The sequence below is a fragment of the Camponotus vicinus genome, unplaced genomic scaffold, assembly GCF_025532165.1.
Source record: "Camponotus vicinus isolate PSW18456_S1 unplaced genomic scaffold, iyCamVici1.0 SCAF_1, whole genome shotgun sequence".
Taxonomy (NCBI): Eukaryota; Metazoa; Arthropoda; class Insecta; order Hymenoptera; family Formicidae; genus Camponotus; species Camponotus vicinus.
This window is the reverse complement of record NW_028141945.1, coordinates 5,222,671-5,242,345: the sequence shown is the minus strand read 5'-3', so window position 1 is coordinate 5,242,345 and position 19,675 is coordinate 5,222,671. Positions and strand designations below refer to the sequence as shown.

General features: G+C 29.9%; 2 protein-coding genes across 6 annotated transcripts in view; both read left to right on the top strand.

Moving 5' to 3' along the window:
* Positions 1-1,191: 1,191 nt before the first annotated feature.
* On the top strand, positions 1,192-19,610 carry LOC145969072 (atrial natriuretic peptide receptor 1-like). 2 transcript variants are annotated; one of them, XM_083094933.1, is made up of 5 exons: positions 1,192-1,730; positions 2,377-2,547; positions 3,055-3,229; positions 3,841-4,049; positions 18,874-19,610. In XM_083094933.1, the coding sequence occupies exons 1-5, from the start codon at positions 1,514-1,516 to the stop codon at positions 19,083-19,085; spliced, it is 984 nt and encodes a 327-aa protein (XP_082951059.1). In that variant the 5' UTR covers positions 1,192-1,513; the 3' UTR covers positions 19,086-19,610. The 2 variants fall into 2 exon arrangements, with proteins under 2 accessions (XP_082951059.1, XP_082951062.1); XM_083094936.1 differs by lacking the exon at positions 18,874-19,610 and adding an exon at positions 6,950-7,012.
* LOC145969050 (atrial natriuretic peptide receptor 1) overlaps positions 10,370-19,675 on the top strand; it is an 85,253-nt gene continuing 75,947 nt past the window's right edge. For 3 of the 4 annotated variants that reach the window (XR_014437940.1, XM_083094921.1, XM_083094915.1), the window contains exon 1: positions 10,370-10,724. The gene's annotated coding sequence lies outside the window, so the exon portion shown is untranslated. The remainder of the gene's footprint in view (positions 10,725-19,675) is intronic. The other variant, XM_083094924.1, reaches the window with a different exon arrangement.

The window sequence follows — 19,675 nt, the reverse complement described above, 5'->3', positions numbered from 1 at the left end:
AAATTATATTAAATGCAGAAAATAATTTAAGTTGATATTGTCGAAACGTTTGGTGGAAAAGCGTCAGACGGCGAACAACCTTTCAAGTGAAACGTTGCTTGACATGGTCCTTGCGGAAATTCGATCCTGCAGAAATAGTACGGCAACCCCGACGGGAGGGAGTAGACATGTGAGTGTGCACATTGGAGCTTTCGATAACTACTATCAATCAACGCGTGATATCCGCGCGATAATACGGGGCGGCGAAGTGATAGGTGCGTGTTGGTGCTTGCTCGTCAGTCGGACAAGACGGTTCGCGTGATCGAGGTGCCAGTTTGTCCCCGGCAATCTCGATGTGAATCGCGATCTTTCGCTATCGAATATTCGTAGAATCGATGACGCTTTTATCTATAGTCTTAGTAGTAGTCTTTTATATTTTTTTGACTCTCTAAGCATTTGATTGCATCATGAAATTTGCTTTTTCTCCCCAAATATAGTTTGACGAAGCTCGAAACGTAACACGTGAAACGATTTTTGGTACCTGTGTGCATCATCCAAATGCAAATAAATATTAAAAATCTTTGTTGGCGAATTTAGATTTGGCAAAGTTTTGTGATAGCTTACTCGTAAAGATTTTCCGCATCGCATGTTCACTGATAAAATGCTTGAAGTGTTTGAAGATGCCGCACGATATCCGTTTTAAAAATATTAGCCGCGATATGAAGTGCTAAATAGAAAAATTACGTTATGTTTTATGTTGGCATTAACTGTAACGCAATTATAATTATTTGTAATTTTTTCCATTTCTCAAAATAATACATAATACATAGTAAGTTACGTTAGTGATAAATAAACGCGTTATTTACAAGAATCTATAAAAATAAAATAAATCAGAAATAATTGACAAATATTAATTGAATAAAATTATATCCTTATTTACAAAATTGGCAATTAAAGGTTTTTTTTTGTCTAAACTTAATTGCAAATTTTATATTTCAAAGTTAATTTTTTTCTAAAAATAAAGAAGTAATTACATATACACAAAATAAATTCTTTAATTTTTTTAAGATTATTATTGAATATATTAATATTAGAAAATTATATGCAATTCTTGTATTTTTTATATTTTTTTATTATAATAAAGACAATTGTATAAGGTACGGTAACGTATTTGGATAATCCATTTGTGTAATTTATTAGAGAATAATTTATTTGAAAAAGCGACGAATGAAAATAATCGCTCTCTGCTAAGGAAAGCTAGTGAAATAGCTGTTGATATAGTCCGACACATTGTGAAAATGAATAAAAATGCATTACATAAGTGAATTTCAAAAATTGCAATACGGTGACGAGTGAGCTTATGAATCAGGATTTTATACGTATGGAGCATCTCGCGATGAGAAAAATACTTATCGAGTGATTGTGACAGATAGATTGTTGTTGTATCTAATGTCGAAATAATAATATTTCACGATTTTCGATTGGAATTAGTGAAAAGCCCGATTTAAATTGTATCATTTTTCCATTCGTATCCATGGGGTCCTGTAAGGTCGTTATGCTAGCGATGTTTTGGTTAATGCATCGAGTGGGAGGCAAAGTGACGTGTCGCGAAGTACAATTGCATCGCGACTGCGAGACGTTATGTAGTACAAGTCGCGATGGTGTCGTTTCTTGCGAGCTGAGAGTTGCTGTTCTTCTACCAGCAGATCCAAGATTCGATATTTCATTACCTAAGGTTCTTCCGGTTCTTGGTGAGATTATTCAAACAAACGTTGAGATCAGCTAATTGCGGGGAGTTAAATAAAATCTAGAGTTTCGCGTATAATATTCTACAAAGAGTGTAACTATTGTTAGTTGCCCAAAATTTTCCTAACTCAAGATTGGATTTCCTTTTTAACCTAAAATAAAATTTATGACGCATAGAATATGCAAGCTTCCACATAAACCCAATTACCATTTTTAATATTTCCTTATAAAAATTTAAATTTGTACCTTTATAAAAAATTTTTATTTTATCGGCCATTTTCCCTGGATCGAGATCCAATTAAAAATTTGTATATTCGTTAATTTTTACATATATTACAAGACTAAGCACTTTTTAATTCTATTTAAAGTTAAACTTTATAATACGTATAATTATAATTGAATTTTAGATCACATTTATTTTGTCTGTTTTATAAAATGCATTATATAAATGCATAAATTTATGTTGCAAATAATAGAAAAAAGAGCTATAATTATATTATTATTGTTATATTTTAAACGATAAACAAAATTGAAATTGATGTATTATTAAAAAAATTATACATAAGAAATTAATACATTAAAAGTTATGCATAAGAGACATTTTTTTAATTTAATAAAATATTTAAAGAAAATATCGTGTTTTTTTCACAGATTTAGCGATATATGAAGCGAGATCGCGTAATTTGCTACCTTATTGGTTGAAGCTGAAATTTCTGTCGCAGGACGACCATTGCGATGCAATGTATGCGCAAATCGGTGCAATTGATAGTTTTTCGCATTGTGTGCACTTATTTCTCGGGCCAGCGTGTGATTATTGTGTCGGTATGTTTCTTTAATCCCTTTTTTGAATTTTATTTTTTTTTTCTAAAATATAATTACTCTATAAAAATGATGATGAGCCGGAAACGCTCGATTTGAAAATAAACGAGCTAAAATTATCTTGATATTCTGCTTACGCTTTAATCCACACATAAATCACATCAAAACTGTGAAAGCTCGTGTTTTATTAGATATAATATATATATATATTTACTCTGATATATCAAAATTTTCATAATTCTTCGCATAAAACCTGCAGTGTTAGAATTATTTAATTACCATATTATGACAGTAAATTTATTTTTTTATGTTTCGTATATTTTTTATTTTTTAATTTTCTTGCTATTTATTAAATCTCTCTCTCTCTCTCTCTCTCTCTCTCTCTCTCTCTCTATCTATCTGTTTCATTGATACATTCGTATATAAAATTCAATAAATTCATATTTCCTATGGATTATATTTCTTCTCTCTGTTCTGTCTTCATTAATTGAGAGTTTTTTTTTTACGCAGCGGTTGTTGGCAGAGTTGTGAAATTCTTTGGAGCACCGTTAATTACCACAGGAGGCTTTACTTTTGATTTTACCGAGAAAAAAGTCGAATGTAAAGACGAATACTTTATGACTACAAGAATAGGAAATTTGGCCTTCAGGGACATCGCTGAATTTTTTGTAACTATAATGAATCGGTATGTATAACTCGAGTTTTAAAATAAAAAATCTATCCATTATATTTTATTGCTGTGTACTAAATATTTTATATTTTTAATATATATATTCTTCCACATAATTTCATTGACTGTTTTATTACAAATATAATTAGTTCTTGTACGAATAAACTGAAATGGCAATAAATCAACTTTTATGTAACAAAACTTTATTCGAATAAACAATAACAGAAAGTGTACATACGAAAGTTAAAAATTATTAACATATTATGTATGACAATGCATTCTAAATTCTTTACTTATTTATGACAAAGCTGCGTTTCGATCCATTTTGGATCCTTATCAATGTCAAAACGATGTTATAAAATTTACAAAAGTTTTATAACATCGTTTTGACATTGATAAGGATCTAAAATGGATCGAAACGCGGCGTTTGTCATAAATAAATAAAGAATTTAGAGTGCTTATTATCATACATAAAGTGTTAATAATTTTTAACTTTCGTATGTACACCTTACGCTTAGTTCAAGAAGCCTTCTGTTATTGTTTATTCGATTTTAATCTTACGGACTTTTTCACTGTTTAATTGGTTTTTGATAAAACTTTTATTATTTCTCTTTTTTATGAATTAGGTACAACTGGCATAAAGTGCATCTCGTTTATGCAACGAACGGACAAAGTCAAATTGCTGGTAGGCATACGTGTCAGCTTATGATGAAATCAATGGTAGAATTTATCAAAAAAGACCACCACATCACTTATGGTACTTTCGATGTCGAAGCTACGACCCCCAATGATTATCCAGAAGCTTTAAGAGATCACGTTGGCAGTTCGTACGGTGGTGAGTGTAATTTTTATTCATTAACTACATTATGTTATTAGTCATAAACTTCTTGAGAGTAGAGCAAAATAATTATTTATCAAATAATGATGCATTCAGAAGATATTTTAAAACGAATATATAGATATATGTGCTCTATATAAATAATTTAAATTAATTTTTCATTTTTGATTATTTTATGTACATTTTTTTTATTCATTATAAAAAGATATATCTCTATGTAGATTTTACATATATCTTATTATCTATTTTAGAAATATTTGTGTGTAAATATTTGTGTAGAAGTATTTAAACTTTATTTAATAAATGATTTATTAATCATATTTATACACAAATATTTCCAAAATACATAGATAATATGAGATGTATAAAATTTACTTAGAGATATATATCTCTTTAATGAATAAAAAAACATATATGTAAAATAATCACAAATGAAAAATTAAATTAAATTTTATGAAAATTGCAATAGAATATTTTTTGATTAATGAAAGCATATTGACATATTATAAACATAATATAAAATATATCAATTGATAAATTGATTAATACAATATTATCAATGCAAAATAAAGTAATTACGAAGAAAATTATAAAATATAAAAAAAGTTTCATAAAAATACTTAAGGATTAATTATTGAAATATATAGTCATTCATATAACAATATAATTATCATATAGCATAAAGAATGTCATTGTTTCTTTTATGAAATATCGCACTATCGAATTCAGATTAAAAAGATAATAATCATCGTTTCGTGTTTATCCGTATTTATCGCATACTTCTGTTTTAACTGATTAAATCGTAGACAACGACGCTCCAAGTTGTAAACAAGTATATTTAAATATAATTGTCGTTACTCAAAATGATGACCCAATAGTAGGAGAGTCCATCATTGTTACTTACATTTGCTTATCGATTTTTTTAATGGAAAATATATTATTGCAGTCGTATAAAAAATAATATATAGATATCATCTGATGAACAAACAATTCATAATTATAACGTTATAATTGATTTCCAAATCATATTTGCCATCTGATATTTCTCTAAAATTAATATGCATCTTATCAGAAGCTTATATGACAGGAAACAATGATTTTTATCTTGAAATGTTTTTAAATGCATCTATATATTTTTCATATATTTATTTTTTGGAATTTTTTGGAATTATCAAATGTGTATTCATATTTTATAATACTAATATAATAATTATATAATAATTAGTAATTAACATTAATAATTTGTTGATGAAGACATCTCTATTTTTATCTTTTCGAATCGCTCCATAACGTTAATGGCAGTGTTGCTATGAGCACTCACTATAAATTTGACAAGAATCAATATACCCCGAATGACGTGAAAGAAAGATGATACATCTCGTACATTAATCATCTCGAGAGGTTTTACTACAGTTATAATTTTTGTCATTCTCTTTCGTTTCGATGTAATCGTCCTTCTCTTAATGACAAATTTATAATATTCATATAAATTTTGTGAGATTATATAAATATATTTCACAAGAATAAAATTAATCTTCCTTTTATAATAGCATTGAGGCTTTAAATAACGTTATCATATTATAAAAAATTTATTGATGCCAAATTTACTGTAAAAATACTAAAATATAAGTCAAAGAATTTATTTGTGTGATATACGTGAAAAATATAATCTGTTAATATATGACTTTTCGGATATTGTGCTCATTTATAATATTTTTAGCGAATAAGAAAGTATTTGCGTAATTTTTTGTTTAACTCTCTTTAATCATTAGATGATCAGTGTCTTATCATATCATTTATCGTTATCGTGTAACTTATCATGCTGGGATATTTCTATTATTGATATCTTCTCACACGGCTTTATACGTCACTACATCTATATTTAAACATTTCCTTAATGAACTTAAAAGATTACCGGTATCTATTTAAAGTGTTACAAGGATTTTCGTCCGGGATTATTTTTTCATTCGAAGATGATATCTGTCATATTTACATCTATCATATGTACACGCAAATGTATTGTGAATAATGTATATATATATCGCGAATAATATATAAAAATTAATTTGATAAAGGTAGTTTTCCAGAAATAGCTATATACTCGCATTGTGTATGTTGGATCAGTTTTATTAATATATTTCTTCAGTTAAATATTTTTATTCGATATAAATTTGGCAGTATATTAGTGAATATTAATCAATATTTCGAATGCCAAAATACTTTATCGACTGTTGAAATTATCATCTCTTAATACATAAAATTCACGAGAAAAATCTTATATGATAAAAATTATTGGCAATAATTAATGCATTTGCAAAAACAAAATTAAAAAAATTAAATTTTCTAAAATTTATATTTTTTAATATTGCGAAATGTTATTATTAAATGTTACGTATATGTGCAGATATGTATATTTATATTTTCATTTATATATGTTTAAAATAATTTCTAAGATACACTTTAAAACTTATATTCACGCAACTTTACTTTATAAAGAAAATCGTTTCAGTGTTTTCCGATTATTTTTACGAGAAATAGTAATTAATTAGATTAAAATTCTATAATTTCCAACTTTTCTATTGTGCGTTTTATATTACATCATACAGAAAGTAACAATGTGCATAAGTTGTGCGAGAGACAAGAGATTAAATGTTTTTGTATACAGTTTAAAAATTGGAGAACTTTATAATGTGTAAAGTGGACGCGTCATTCGCACTCCTATGTCACCTTCATGCAAAACGAGTATATATTTGTGAATGTTGTCGATAAATTATGCATAAAACGCTTATTTGCATGTGCTTTTAATATCGAACTACATCGTTTGATATATATATGTACTGAGAGCATATGTAAATAAACGTTTATAACAGTTTTTCATATGCTGTATAATGTTGCAGTTCTACAGTATATATAGCAAAGTTGAATGTCATAAGAGCATTAAGCTCGAGAGAGCAAATACCGTCAAAAGTGACATCTTTGATGATAAGGACATTAGCGAATGCTTTTAAGTTTTTCCGACTTGTCGGAAGAAATGGCACGGAGTCTTAAGAAAAATCCTTAATGACTATTAAATGCGTCGTAATGCATCCACATGCTCTGATTTGATCGAAAAATATAGTGTTTTTTTACATGACATTTTACATTTTCCATTTATATGACTTTTGATGAATTTATGACCCATTATTTTTCAGCAAAAATTTATTTGAGTAGTTCTTTTTTTTATATTTCTTTCTGTCGCATACACTTTTAAATATTTTTAAAATCAACTATTAAATGTAAACAAAATGTACAGTTTTAAAATATTACACTTTTATTTTGTATTTTTTAAGTTTTGTTTTTTTTTATAAATATGCTATATATAAATATTTTTTGACACTGTATTGACGATTGATTTAATTTAATCACATCCAAATATATTGTAATACCGCTTATAGAGCAGAAGTGTTTGATAAACTCTTTCTCTCTCGTTCTCAATCCAGTTAGAAACTATTTTTGAACGATAAAAGGACTAGGCAACTCTTGCGTAAATGTTCAACAGTTCTTTCACTTTGTAAATCAGAGAGTTGACCTTCTTATATGACGGATGGAAAGAACACGGGACATTTGAAATGCATGATTACGAAAGTGTTTAGTATAAAATCGAAAATAATTTCGGACTTAAAAAATATTTACACACACATTTTTAACATCTAACGAAGAGAAATTATACACAATATTATGATTTTTTGAAGCGTATATATATACATATATATATATACATATATATATATATATATATATATATATATATATATATATATACAGGGTGACCCATTTTAACTTAGGCAGCCAAATAACTCGAAAAATAAGCAAGATAGAGAAAAATGTTTTAGACAAAAGTTGTATGGTTTCGAGGGGGCCATAAGATGGTATCATTGGTTTGACCTTGAAGAGTCATTTGAAGGTCACGTGAAGGTCACTTCAATTTTTTTAAATGGAACATCCTATATATTTTTGTACATTCTTGTAGCTCATCTCGAGAGCTTTCCAAAACACTATAATTAAGTACATTTTCGTTAAGTACTTTTTGAGTTATGAGGCTTGAAATAATTTCTTAATTTTACATAAACCGTAAAATATCTTGTAAAATATTCATTTTTCGATTACCTTACCTTAATAGTTTTATGTACAAAATAATGAGAGGAATCAATTGGTGTAAAGAAAACACATAGTTGTTTCGAAGAAAAAATATGTAATTTGCAATTAACAATTCCATATTTTTTCTTAAAAACAACTATGTGTTTTCTTTACACCAATTGATTCCTCTCATTATTTTCTACATAAAAGTATTAAGGTAAGATAATCGAAAAATGAATATTTTACAAGATATTTTACGGTTTATGTAAAATTAAGAAATTATTTCAAGCATCATAACTCAAAAAGTACTTAACGGAAAGGTACTTAATTATAGTGTTTTGGAAAGCTCTCGAAATAAGCTACAAGAATGTACAAAAATATATAGGGTATTCCATTTAAAAAAATTGAAGTGACCTTCACGTGACCTTCAAATGACTCTTCAAGGTCAAACCAATGATACCATCTTATGGCCCCCTCGAAACCATACAACTTTTGTCTAAAACATTTTTCTCTATCTTGCTTATTTTTCGAGTTATTTGGCTGCCTAAGTTAAAATGGGTCACCCTGTATATATATATATATATATACGCTTCAAAAAATCATAATATTATGTATAATTTCTTTTATAATTTAGATGTTAAAAATGTGTGTGTAAATATTTTTTAAGTCCGAAATTATTCTCGATTTTATACTAAACACTTTCGTAATCATGCATTTCAAATACACATATACCTATACATATACATATATATACTCTTTATGATAATAATTTTATTATACATATCTAGTTGAATACAAGAGCTTATAGTTATTTAACGGCATTTTTATATATTAAAATAACAATTCTTTATGTATTCTTATAATTTTGTTTCTTGAAAATGTCTGATAATATCGTTATGTATGTTTTGCAAAAGTATTTATGTCGGAAATTGATGGGTAATAGATTTATTTAGGAAGGAAGTACATACACACACGGGAGATTGATGGTTGCAATATCCGATTTATCGATAATTTCCACCGAGTATTGTCATGTATGTGATTTCAGATCATATTGTAAAAAACCTATTTCTCCGTCAATATTTACGGCCATGCAGATAGAGCGGGTTGTGCCTTATCGATAAAAGCGTGCTATACGGAGACATTATTATTTTTGCTGAGATATTAGTGCTCTCCAAACTTTTTTTCTCACTTTTTAAAATACGAGATTTAGATATTCGTGAGATAAAATTTAATTAGCTAGTGACTATGACATCGTCTCGACCTATAAAGTTTTAATTTGAATACTTTAGGAACATTACATAATTTTTAGAAAAAAGAAATAGAAGAAAGAAAAGAATCTGAAAATTTATAGTACGACGCTACAAAATATTATAGAATGCTGTTTTTTTCTATTTTATATTTTAGATTTCCTGAAAAATATTGTAGGATTCAGATTCTATCACGAGTTTGTGTGTAAGAAAAATTGATTTTTCTTTAACAAAATGTTGAATGCTAGTTTATTCGTCGCTTTTTCAATGTCAGCTTTGTATTTCTTGGCGCGAGAAAATTCCAAATAAAAATTCCAACTTCTTATTAAGAATTGCAGTTATTTAGAAATCAACCAAATTGCGTTTCAATCCATTTCTAAAATCTAAAATTTGCGCAAGTTTTCTTCTATTTATGCGTTTCAAATCCTACCCATAAATTTCACATAAAGTTTATAAAACTTCTGTTATAAAAAATAATAACACCCTAAAGACTTTTACCCTAAGGTGATTTTTCGTGAATTTAGGGGTATATAATCACAGATGCGTATACTTTTCGAAAGAAAATGAGGTGTAAGAGATAATATGTTATCACTTCGAAGATTTAAACAGTTTGTCCATGCCTCCCGGCGATTCGGTACGGAATGAAAGGTGTGGTGCGCACGAGGGTATGTACAGAGAATCTCGACGCATGCGTTTCACTTCCTCGTTGGCTACCTTCGTGGAGGTTCACAACGACATCCACCTACACGATCTCGGAGTGGCGTATCTCGTGCTCGCCTAGAGCAAGCTGGCTGCGCGCGATGTGAGGGTGTGATAAAGAGAAACCGGTGGCAAAGATAGATAGACAGACAGATCAAAAGATGGATAAGGACAGAGCAGAGAGAAGAGGGCGGCGGGATCGAAGGGAGAAAAACAGGGAGAGGGAGAGAGAGCCGGAGGCAGGAAGAGAGAAAGGGAGAACGAGAGAGAAGAGAGAGAGAGAGAGAGACAGAGAAGATGAAACGGAGAGGAGGAATGATCGTCGACTTCGGTGGGCGATCCGGAGCACGGTGCTTTCCTTCGCTTCGCTCTCAGTTTCAATCGCGCGCTCCGAGCTTGCTCCGAGAGAGCGCGAATCGAGGACCGGGGATCGAGATAACGATCGATCGAGTAAAAAAGATACCGTAGATCGCTGGTCCGATGGACCGTTCGGAATGATAAGTTACTTCGAGATATGAGCATAGAGAGATTGGGAATCACGATCGACGCCGATCGATCGCAATCGCGAAGTTATCGCCAGTCCATCCCCGGGACCGGCTGTCTCCGAGAGGTATTAATGCGTGCAACACGTGCTTCGTGATGTAATTAAATAAAAATTCCGCGAGATGGTGACGTTCGATTGATTCTGTTTGCAAAGTATATAGTCGGATATAGTGAGGAAATTACTTCTTGTCAATGAATAAGCTGCTAGAGAACGTCATGTACGAATATGATTTTTATACCGACATACCTTACGATCGTGAAGGATGTGATTCGATACGCGCGTGTTTTTCGCCGTTAAAAAAATATCAATTTGATAAGATCTAATAATGATAGTGTGAGATTTTCTTCTCTATCTTTTTTATGGTAAAGGCATTGAAACATCTCGAGTTCAAAATTGCTTATCCGTGCATGTAGTCGTTCCTTTGCCGGCTCTCTCGGTCGGAAAGCACGTGACATTTCTCCGCTGGACGCCTTTTCGTCTATATGAAAAAGAATCTGGATCCTTGATCTGTGTACGACTCGACCAGTCTGCTCAGTTTTCGATTATCGAATCTTGTAAAGAACAAAAAAAATTGGTCTTAATTAATTGTAATAAAATCTTGAACTCTTCGTCACGAAATAATATTTATTTATTTATTTTTTTTTGTAGAAAACATCTCGCATTATTACAAAAAATTTAATCTTTTTCTGATATACAGTAACTATAGATTTAACTTATAATTAGTTAGTTATAATTGAAAAATTTGAGGTAAAAATAGATTGATCTGTAATTTATAAAGTTTAATTATAATTCACGCCAATTATATTATAAATTATATTATTTTAAATTTAATCCTTTAATTATATAAAAAATTCAAAACGTGAACTCTAAATAAATGTTATAGTATGTTAAATAATGCTAAAAACTTACAATTTATATACAATTATAAAAAAATACATATATTCAAATTCTTTTATTATAATTCCAAAAAAAACTGTCGATTGACGCATTAGCTATTTTCACGTATCAACTTTTACGATCAAACGATATTTGAAATCGCGGTCGCTTTCGTAAAAATTGTTCTGTTTTTCTTCTCAGCAAAATTAATCAGGAGAATGAGTGTCAGGTCATCGTGCGATGTGAGTCGTAAAAAATCGTGCTAATGTTCCTTTCGCAGTGTTGCGAGTTGACGTGAGAACAGCTGCTATGATAATAAATTCTCAGAGACTTCTCTTACTTCTTGCTTTTTTGACGCTCATATTGGCAGCAGAAGTGAATATATTCGTACACACGTGATAGCTTTTACTTTGCTGCAAAATACCTTTTTTCATCGCGATAAAGCGTGCTCCGAACCGATCTCCATTGATACGCTGAAGGGTTGTCCATTATTCGAATTTTATATGATCCTATCTTTGCCGCATATAAAGGTTTTAAGGTAGTTTTGTCCTGCAAAAGGATTAGTTCGTAACTATTATACGTAAAACAGAGTTGTATAACACAAAGTTCATGTTGAACTCTGTGCTTCGCATGCAATGTGTTCAACTATTAGAATAAACGTATCAATGAATAATTGATTAAAAAATATCGTCGAATAATTTATTTTATTTATCAGTCATTAAAAGCATAAATTTTGTTAACTTTACACAGAAAGTTACTATTTGAAATTAACAAAAATTAAACGAGAGTTAATGGGCATTAGTGAATGATAAAAACGAGAAAATAATAAAAACGAGAGTTAATGGTCATTAGTGATGAATGATTATTAATTCTAGTATGTATGTATATGTGAGTCATTTATTTTACAACTCTATATGTATAATAATCAAAAACGAATAATAGCAAATCTTATTAAAAACATATAAATAATTATGTTTATTTGCATGTTTATATGAATGAGAGAAATTAGTCATTAAGTCTATCTTTAAAAAAAATTCTGACTTTATCTTGAACACAAAATATCTTTTTCTCAGCAATAATTTCCAACATTGTACATTCATTAGGTAATGCTGAGATGTTTCGTGTTATGCGAATTTTATGTAACATAATATGGCTCTGTAAGCGACAACCTATAAGGCCGCTTAACTTACCTTACAGAGGAATTAGTCGGTACGTGCTTTCCGCAACTTAAACGTGATTATGTAATTCGAAGCTTTCAATCCGATGAACGCTGCACTTTGAACGCAGTTTGCCAAGTGTTGAGTACATTCGGATGTACACAGTCGAAATCTGATTGTCGGCGTGATCAAATGAATCAAATGAGAAACATTGTTCATAAATCTTAAAAAAAAGCGATTCAATTTTTCGCGAGACGTATTTTCTCCTGGATAAAATTTCCTCTTGCGCTAAATTTTAAAAACAGCCTTATTTGCGCTTCAATATGAAACTTTAAAGATTCTGTTATACGTGTCGATTATAGTAAATTTTATTAAACGCATCCTATACATTTGGGAGTTTTATATGCGGACGTGCGCGTGCATAAAATTAACTGTGAAATTGAGGCACGATTCGTATGTGCAATTCGATGTAACGTGATTTTAATTTAATTCCGATTCATGTGAATCTCTTATCTACGATATCAAGAATACATTTTCTTTGATGGTATACTAATAGAAAAATGCAAAAATATTTCAATATAATCAAGAGTGACACTTTTTACGTCGCGAAAGTAGGTATTCTTCACGTTTCTCGTTTTCGACATGTATTTCAAAGAGATTACGGAGAAAACGGTAATAATGACAAAATGTCAAAGTTACAATGATACCCATGTCGTTATTCCATCTTGTCGCGAGATCAGCCGAACCATATAGTTATTCGCGAATAACCCGTCTTGCATTCGCGTTGCGTGTTATATAGTAAATGCGGACACGTGTAAACGTTGGGACGCAATCTCTCGCTCGAGAAATACGTGTGTCGAATGAAAATGCACATGTACGCACACGTTTATACATAAGGTATGAAAATGATATAATTGCAAACAATTATAAGGTTCGCGTATTTGATAGACTCAGAAAATGCATGACGTAGGTTTTTTTCTATAAACTCTTTATTTTTCTGTCTTATGATGTGGATAATAATGCAAAAAAGCAATTGCTGCAATCAAACTGAAATAGAAACGAGAAAATTCTTACAATTAGTAGTTTTTTTGCATTATTATCCACATCATAAGACAGAAAAATAAAGAGTTTATAGAAAAAAATGTGTTTCTTCTTTGAAAAGATTACAAAAATATTTTAATTAACATAGCTTTCATTGATATCCTTTGATGAATATGCACAGAGCATATATTTGCTTTTCAGAAAAGTTCTGAGAGAATCACATACACACATGCACACATTTATATATATATATTCTTTAAAAATCCCTATATTACTTGATTTAGTGTCTGAGGAAAAGTGCTTTAGCTTCTTGTATTTATAAAAGGATCACATACATTTTATATGAAAAAAGTGGCTTCGGTTAAATTGGCTGAAATTGAAATATGTTGTAGTTTAGGTGATGCTGATCAAAAGTTTCCTCGGGTAAAAAGTCCGAAAATCAAAAGTATAAAAGATACGATGATTTGAAGTGAGTGATATTGAAGTTTAAAAAACGCCTGTTATATATATATATAATTTTTTTTCAAACATTTATATATTAATTTAATTTATGTATTCAAAAATAGGCGTTTTTAAAACTTTAATATCACTCATTTCAAATTATCGTATCTTTTATACTTTTGATTTTCGACTTTTTGCCCGAGGAAATTTTTGATCAGCATCACCTAAACTACAACATATTTCAATTTCAGCCAATTTGATGGAAGCCACTTATTTCATATAAAATGCATGGGGTCCTTTATATACATTTTCGCCTGTTAAATAACGTAGTAGATTAAAGTGTTCTTGAAATCTCTGCTTAGATTCTCCATATTTGCATGCTCTTTATTTATGTATTTCGCGATTCGATATATGCGATCATTTTTCTTTAATTTGTCAATGGAAAATTTATAAATTATTTTAACGAAAACAAGAAAATAACGGATAAAGGAACAAAGCATTCCTAATGTTTTCATTTTGAAGCATATAAGATAAGAATATATAAGATAAGAATTATATGTAATTTTTATTTTAAAATAAATTAAATGTGAAAAAATATGCAAAAGTCATATCTTGTATTTTCTTGTATATATTTTTTTGCTAAAAAATTTTATCTTTTTATATATATATATTTATATTCCTTTTTTCCTGATTTCCATATTTATGAAAATTTCACACCAGATGGATCTTTTTGAATGTAGAACTTTTACCATATATACGTTAATTTCTTATTATGATTTCTATTAAAATATTTATTAAATAGTTACATATACAAATTAAAGAGAGTTGCGTGTCTTTAAATTTTATAGTTATTATTCTTTAGCTATCGTTAGTAAATCAAAGTTTTATATGTTTTTCTTCAACTGCAAATATATTTTCTAAATATATATGACATCGACATGATATCGAGTTAGTGCTCAAAGAAAAAACATCTCAATCGCTTTCAGTTACTCAATTATATATGTGCGTAAAGAGAGAAAATTCTTTTAAGTTTTAGAAAATATATCCTGATTATATATATATAACAAACCGTTATAAAAAAAATACAAGAATACTTATATCAGGTAATTTAGCATGCATATAAAAATAAAAAAATAAATAATAACAATTAGTATATAATTTTATTAAAATATTAATTAAACGATATATAATAACAAATAACAAATATATATATATATATATATATATATATATATATATATTTGTTATTTGTTATTATATGGGCAAAAAAATAAGAACAAAATATGGTTTGTGTATGATTGAAAACTTGCGCGCCGATTATTTTTCAGAAAACTGAATAAAAGTTCAAAACGACATATATATTCTTCAAACTTTTCTCTTCAAGCTATGGCATCGAGAACATGACATTTGCAAGTATTCCCCGAGTTTGCTTCATGACATTAGATATTTGCTTTGAGACATCATACATAACGACTTGCCGAGTACGCGACGAAAGATGACAGAACATTTGCGAGTAGAGAAGTTATCGAGATACAGACGCGACAGATACGAAGCCACGAAGTTGAAAAAGATGGGATGAAGTCATCCTCGAGTATGAAATTTTTTATGGGACTGTAAACTCGAGCGTCACGCATTTTTCGGGCGATTTTTCGGCGTATTTTATGATAGCGCGACGGTCTATGCTAAAAGCTATCTGTAGTTTTCGAGCATATCTCGGGAATATATTCGTTCGTCTCGTTTAAGTGTGCAATTAAATTGCATTAAATTGCACGAGGTGTGCATCACGGTTAATGTGATTAGGTATGAAATTAAATATATCGCGAATAATATCGATATATACTTGTATAGGTATTTCAGAAAATAACGACATTATTCAGTGCAACAAAATTGTCTGAACCACTTAATTAAAAATACACATTTTGCGGTTGAAAAGAAAGCTATCAAAATAAGATATAAAAATGTTTTACAACTTTTTTAACTCGATATATCCACGATTCAAGTAGAACGATACTTCGAAATTACTACTGAATTGTTTTAGATTCGTAAGCGAGTTTCTATCGAAGCATGACGGGTTCAGACCCGTCAATTTAGACTTTAGACGATAGGTAATTGACGATGAAAATGGTCCTGTAAAATAAAATCGATAACAGTAAGCATTTCCGGAGCTCTATGCATGTCTGTTGCTTACTTTGTGTCGACGATGCACATTCCGAATGCATACGTGCGCGAATGAGTATGTCATTCAAACATTGTTCAAAGCTTTTGACGATTTGCACATTTGATATTCACACGATATATGGATAAAATTCAGGCGAGCAGAAGCGCATAAAGCGAAGCAATGTTCACAAGCTTCACAATGGCAATCTTTACGTGGCGGCATCGCACTCGGTTTTGCCATGCAGTTTTGCAAATTAATATCCTATTGACATCGAACGTGCAGTTTGCTTCGATTGCATATTGTTTCGCGAACCGTTTGATGAATCATGTTCCTTTGCAGACAATAGCGATTTAATTAAATTTATTAATGAAAAACACCGATGTGGACACTTTTCTCCTCGTGATTGCGTTATTACGATTTCTCGATAATTGTAATATTTACTTTGGACGTTTCTTGCGCATCCTCGTTTCCAGGGAAGAACGCAAGTTCCGACGACGAGTCTTTAATAAGACCGTCAACCGTGATTTAATCAAACGACGCATTGCCTGGCAGTTGCTAATTAACTCGCCCGTTCGCGATTTCCGATGATCATTAATCCGTTCATCGTTCCTCCTGCTTGAACATTGACAAGCAAGTCCGGCAGTTTGTACCGACAATACGAGATATTCGACGATAATCGCAAATAATGTCGTATGAAAACTATTTTATTCCCGAAGTATAAATCCATGTTATTGGCAAATAACCTCAGAATATAAAATCAAGTCTACCGACAGTATAATTGTGGCGTAATAGTGCGGATAATTGCAATCTGCAATATTATACGTCATTATCATGATCCTTTTTATCTTTATATATGCATATATGCATATATACGTGCCATTACATATGCATAATGCGATTATTATATTTATATCGCGATAAATACCTTTCCGTCACGAGCACAATGATTTTAATGCGTCCAATCGGAATTTTACAGCACGATATAAATTATATACAAAGCTGTTTATATTAACCACATCGCTCGTTCGGTGTAAATTAATTAACTGGCAAATGCAGAAAATTATTAATAAGGTAGGAGCCGATATATCTGTAATAATATTTACTATATCTCGATACGCGCAATCGTTCACCATATCAAATACATCATCTACACATATATCGTTATAACGGATCATTTTACTCGTTAATAAGTTCTTGAAAGTTCAAGTTAAATTGTAAATTTATCAAATCTGCAGATAATAATTACTTCGGAACCCTATTTGCATTTTCTCGTCATCAAGAACTTTGCATTATTAGTATGTTAAAACTTAAAATTAAAATTTTTATTCTTGTCAAGGATGAGAGAGTAGAAACTCTTTTTGAGCGTTCAATTCCTGCCGCCTTTTTCCCCTGATATTGGTTCTTGTTTTCAAAGAAGCTTACCTCTTGCCTCGCGAATTTAACTCGCTCATTTTTCTCGTCACTGACATGTCTGGTTTATATATTTCAGGTTAAAATGTTTTCATATCTTTTATTCAAAATTGCTCACGGCGAAAGATACCAGTCAAAAGTTAATTATAAGTCTTTTTCTTCTCATGGAAGTTCTTTACTAGGACAGTAATATTTCATAAATTGATAAAATCTCAAAGAACAGATGAGAATTACAACTCGTTGAGTGTGCCACTTGTTGCAGCATCATTCTTTTACAAACTTTATGAAAATTTAATTAAATTTCGAAAATAAATATACACGTTTATTCCGCTTTTCTTTGATAATTTTACAGTATTTTTCAATATGATTCGAATTGTTCAGAATATAAAATATTTCCATCTTCTCCGTTAGATTTACTTATCTCCGCGCGTAGTTTCTATTTTTAACTCTCTATTATTCATATTATTTTCTTGTATATACAGAAAGGTTTTAAGAAAAACATTTCAATTTATAGAGAAAAATACATGAAATAAAACAGTGATAGTGCACATACATTTTCTATGTCTCGTGTTTCTCTCAAGAATTTTCTTTCTGAAATATGCAATATTTTGCGTTTTGTAATCTTCTTTTGACAATGCGAAATTATTCAATTTAAGGATCAACTTTAAAATTTCCCTCACAGATCCTGCGAAAAACAGTTAAATATGAACTTAATATAGACCTTAATAAAACCTTCATTTGAATTTTATTTAATTTAAATTAATACTAATTAAAATCTTATTTGTTCCAAATATAAATCAAATTAGAAATTCAGGTTAGATGCTTATTAAATATTAATATGATCCATATATATTCTTGGACAAGTTAAATCTAATAGCAAGAGCGTATTCAAATTTAATTTCGATGCATATTAAAAACATATTTAAATTTAATTACTTTTAAATTTGACATTTGGTTTTTATTTGAGTTCATATAAATAAGCAATATGAACCATATTTAAATCATATTTAACTGTTTTTCGCGGGATACTACTTCTTACAATTAATTCCGAATAAAATCAATGCCTGTTTCGACGGGATAGCTCGGGTCGGATTCGGGTTTTTGTCTATCTGTGATTAATTTTCATTTACAGAAGGACGCCCAACCCGTGAAACCATTATCGATCGTATTAGAAACTTAGTGAGCTCTGTTTCCGCGCATCTTAACCTTAATTGCCGAGCGAATATGGATCTTGCGAAAGTGCATCGCTCTATGTCGAGATCGATCAATGTCCGTTTCATAAAATGTGTGAGTGCAGAACTACTTACTACACGAATCTCTATTGAACGCTTAACGATTATTTAACAACGAAACGTTAATACTTTTAATGTAAACTGTAACATATTACACTGTATGTCAATATCGCAAAATCACTTATCAGATACACGAGTGCAACAAATTTTATATAAGAAAATTTTTTATATGACATATTGCTTGGTATATCGGTTAATTCGCATCATTCGAAATGTGTCCTGAGTATTGCATCTCTCGTGAATACTTGTACATTTTTTATCATGCAAAATCTATGAATAAAATATATGTAGGAGATTGATCGTACCGTGGCTGGAATCAAATATTAATGGACAGATGAAAATTCTGCTAGATTATGTAGAATGTAAATCTGTTCCCTTGGCTTTTTCTTATGTATTATGTGACTAAAATAGCAATATAATCCTGCTATTTATTTTGCATTTGCGTTTAATGCGTATATATCTAGCACGGTATTATCATAACATAAACAAAACATAATGCATAAATTGCATGAGGATATCGTTGTAACCAAAATAAAGTCATTAATGCTTAATTAACTATCGCAACAGAATGATATAATTCGCGTCAATAATGTGTTACACAATGTGTTATAATATCTATTAATGTGTTATCTGCCGATGAAC

Bases quoted from the DNA above. Each gene is read 5' to 3' on its own strand.
- LOC145969072 (XM_083094933.1), top strand. From the start codon at position 1,514: ATGGGGTCCTGTAAGGTCGTTATGCTAGCGATGTTTTGGTTAATGCAT. The intron at 2,548-3,054 runs GTATGTTTCTTT...TTTTTTACGCAG, and splicing joins AGCGTGTGATTATTGTGTCG to CGGTTGTTGGCAGAGTTGTG. The intron at 4,050-18,873 runs GTGAGTGTAATT...TTTCATTTACAG, and splicing joins CGTTGGCAGTTCGTACGGTG to AAGGACGCCCAACCCGTGAA.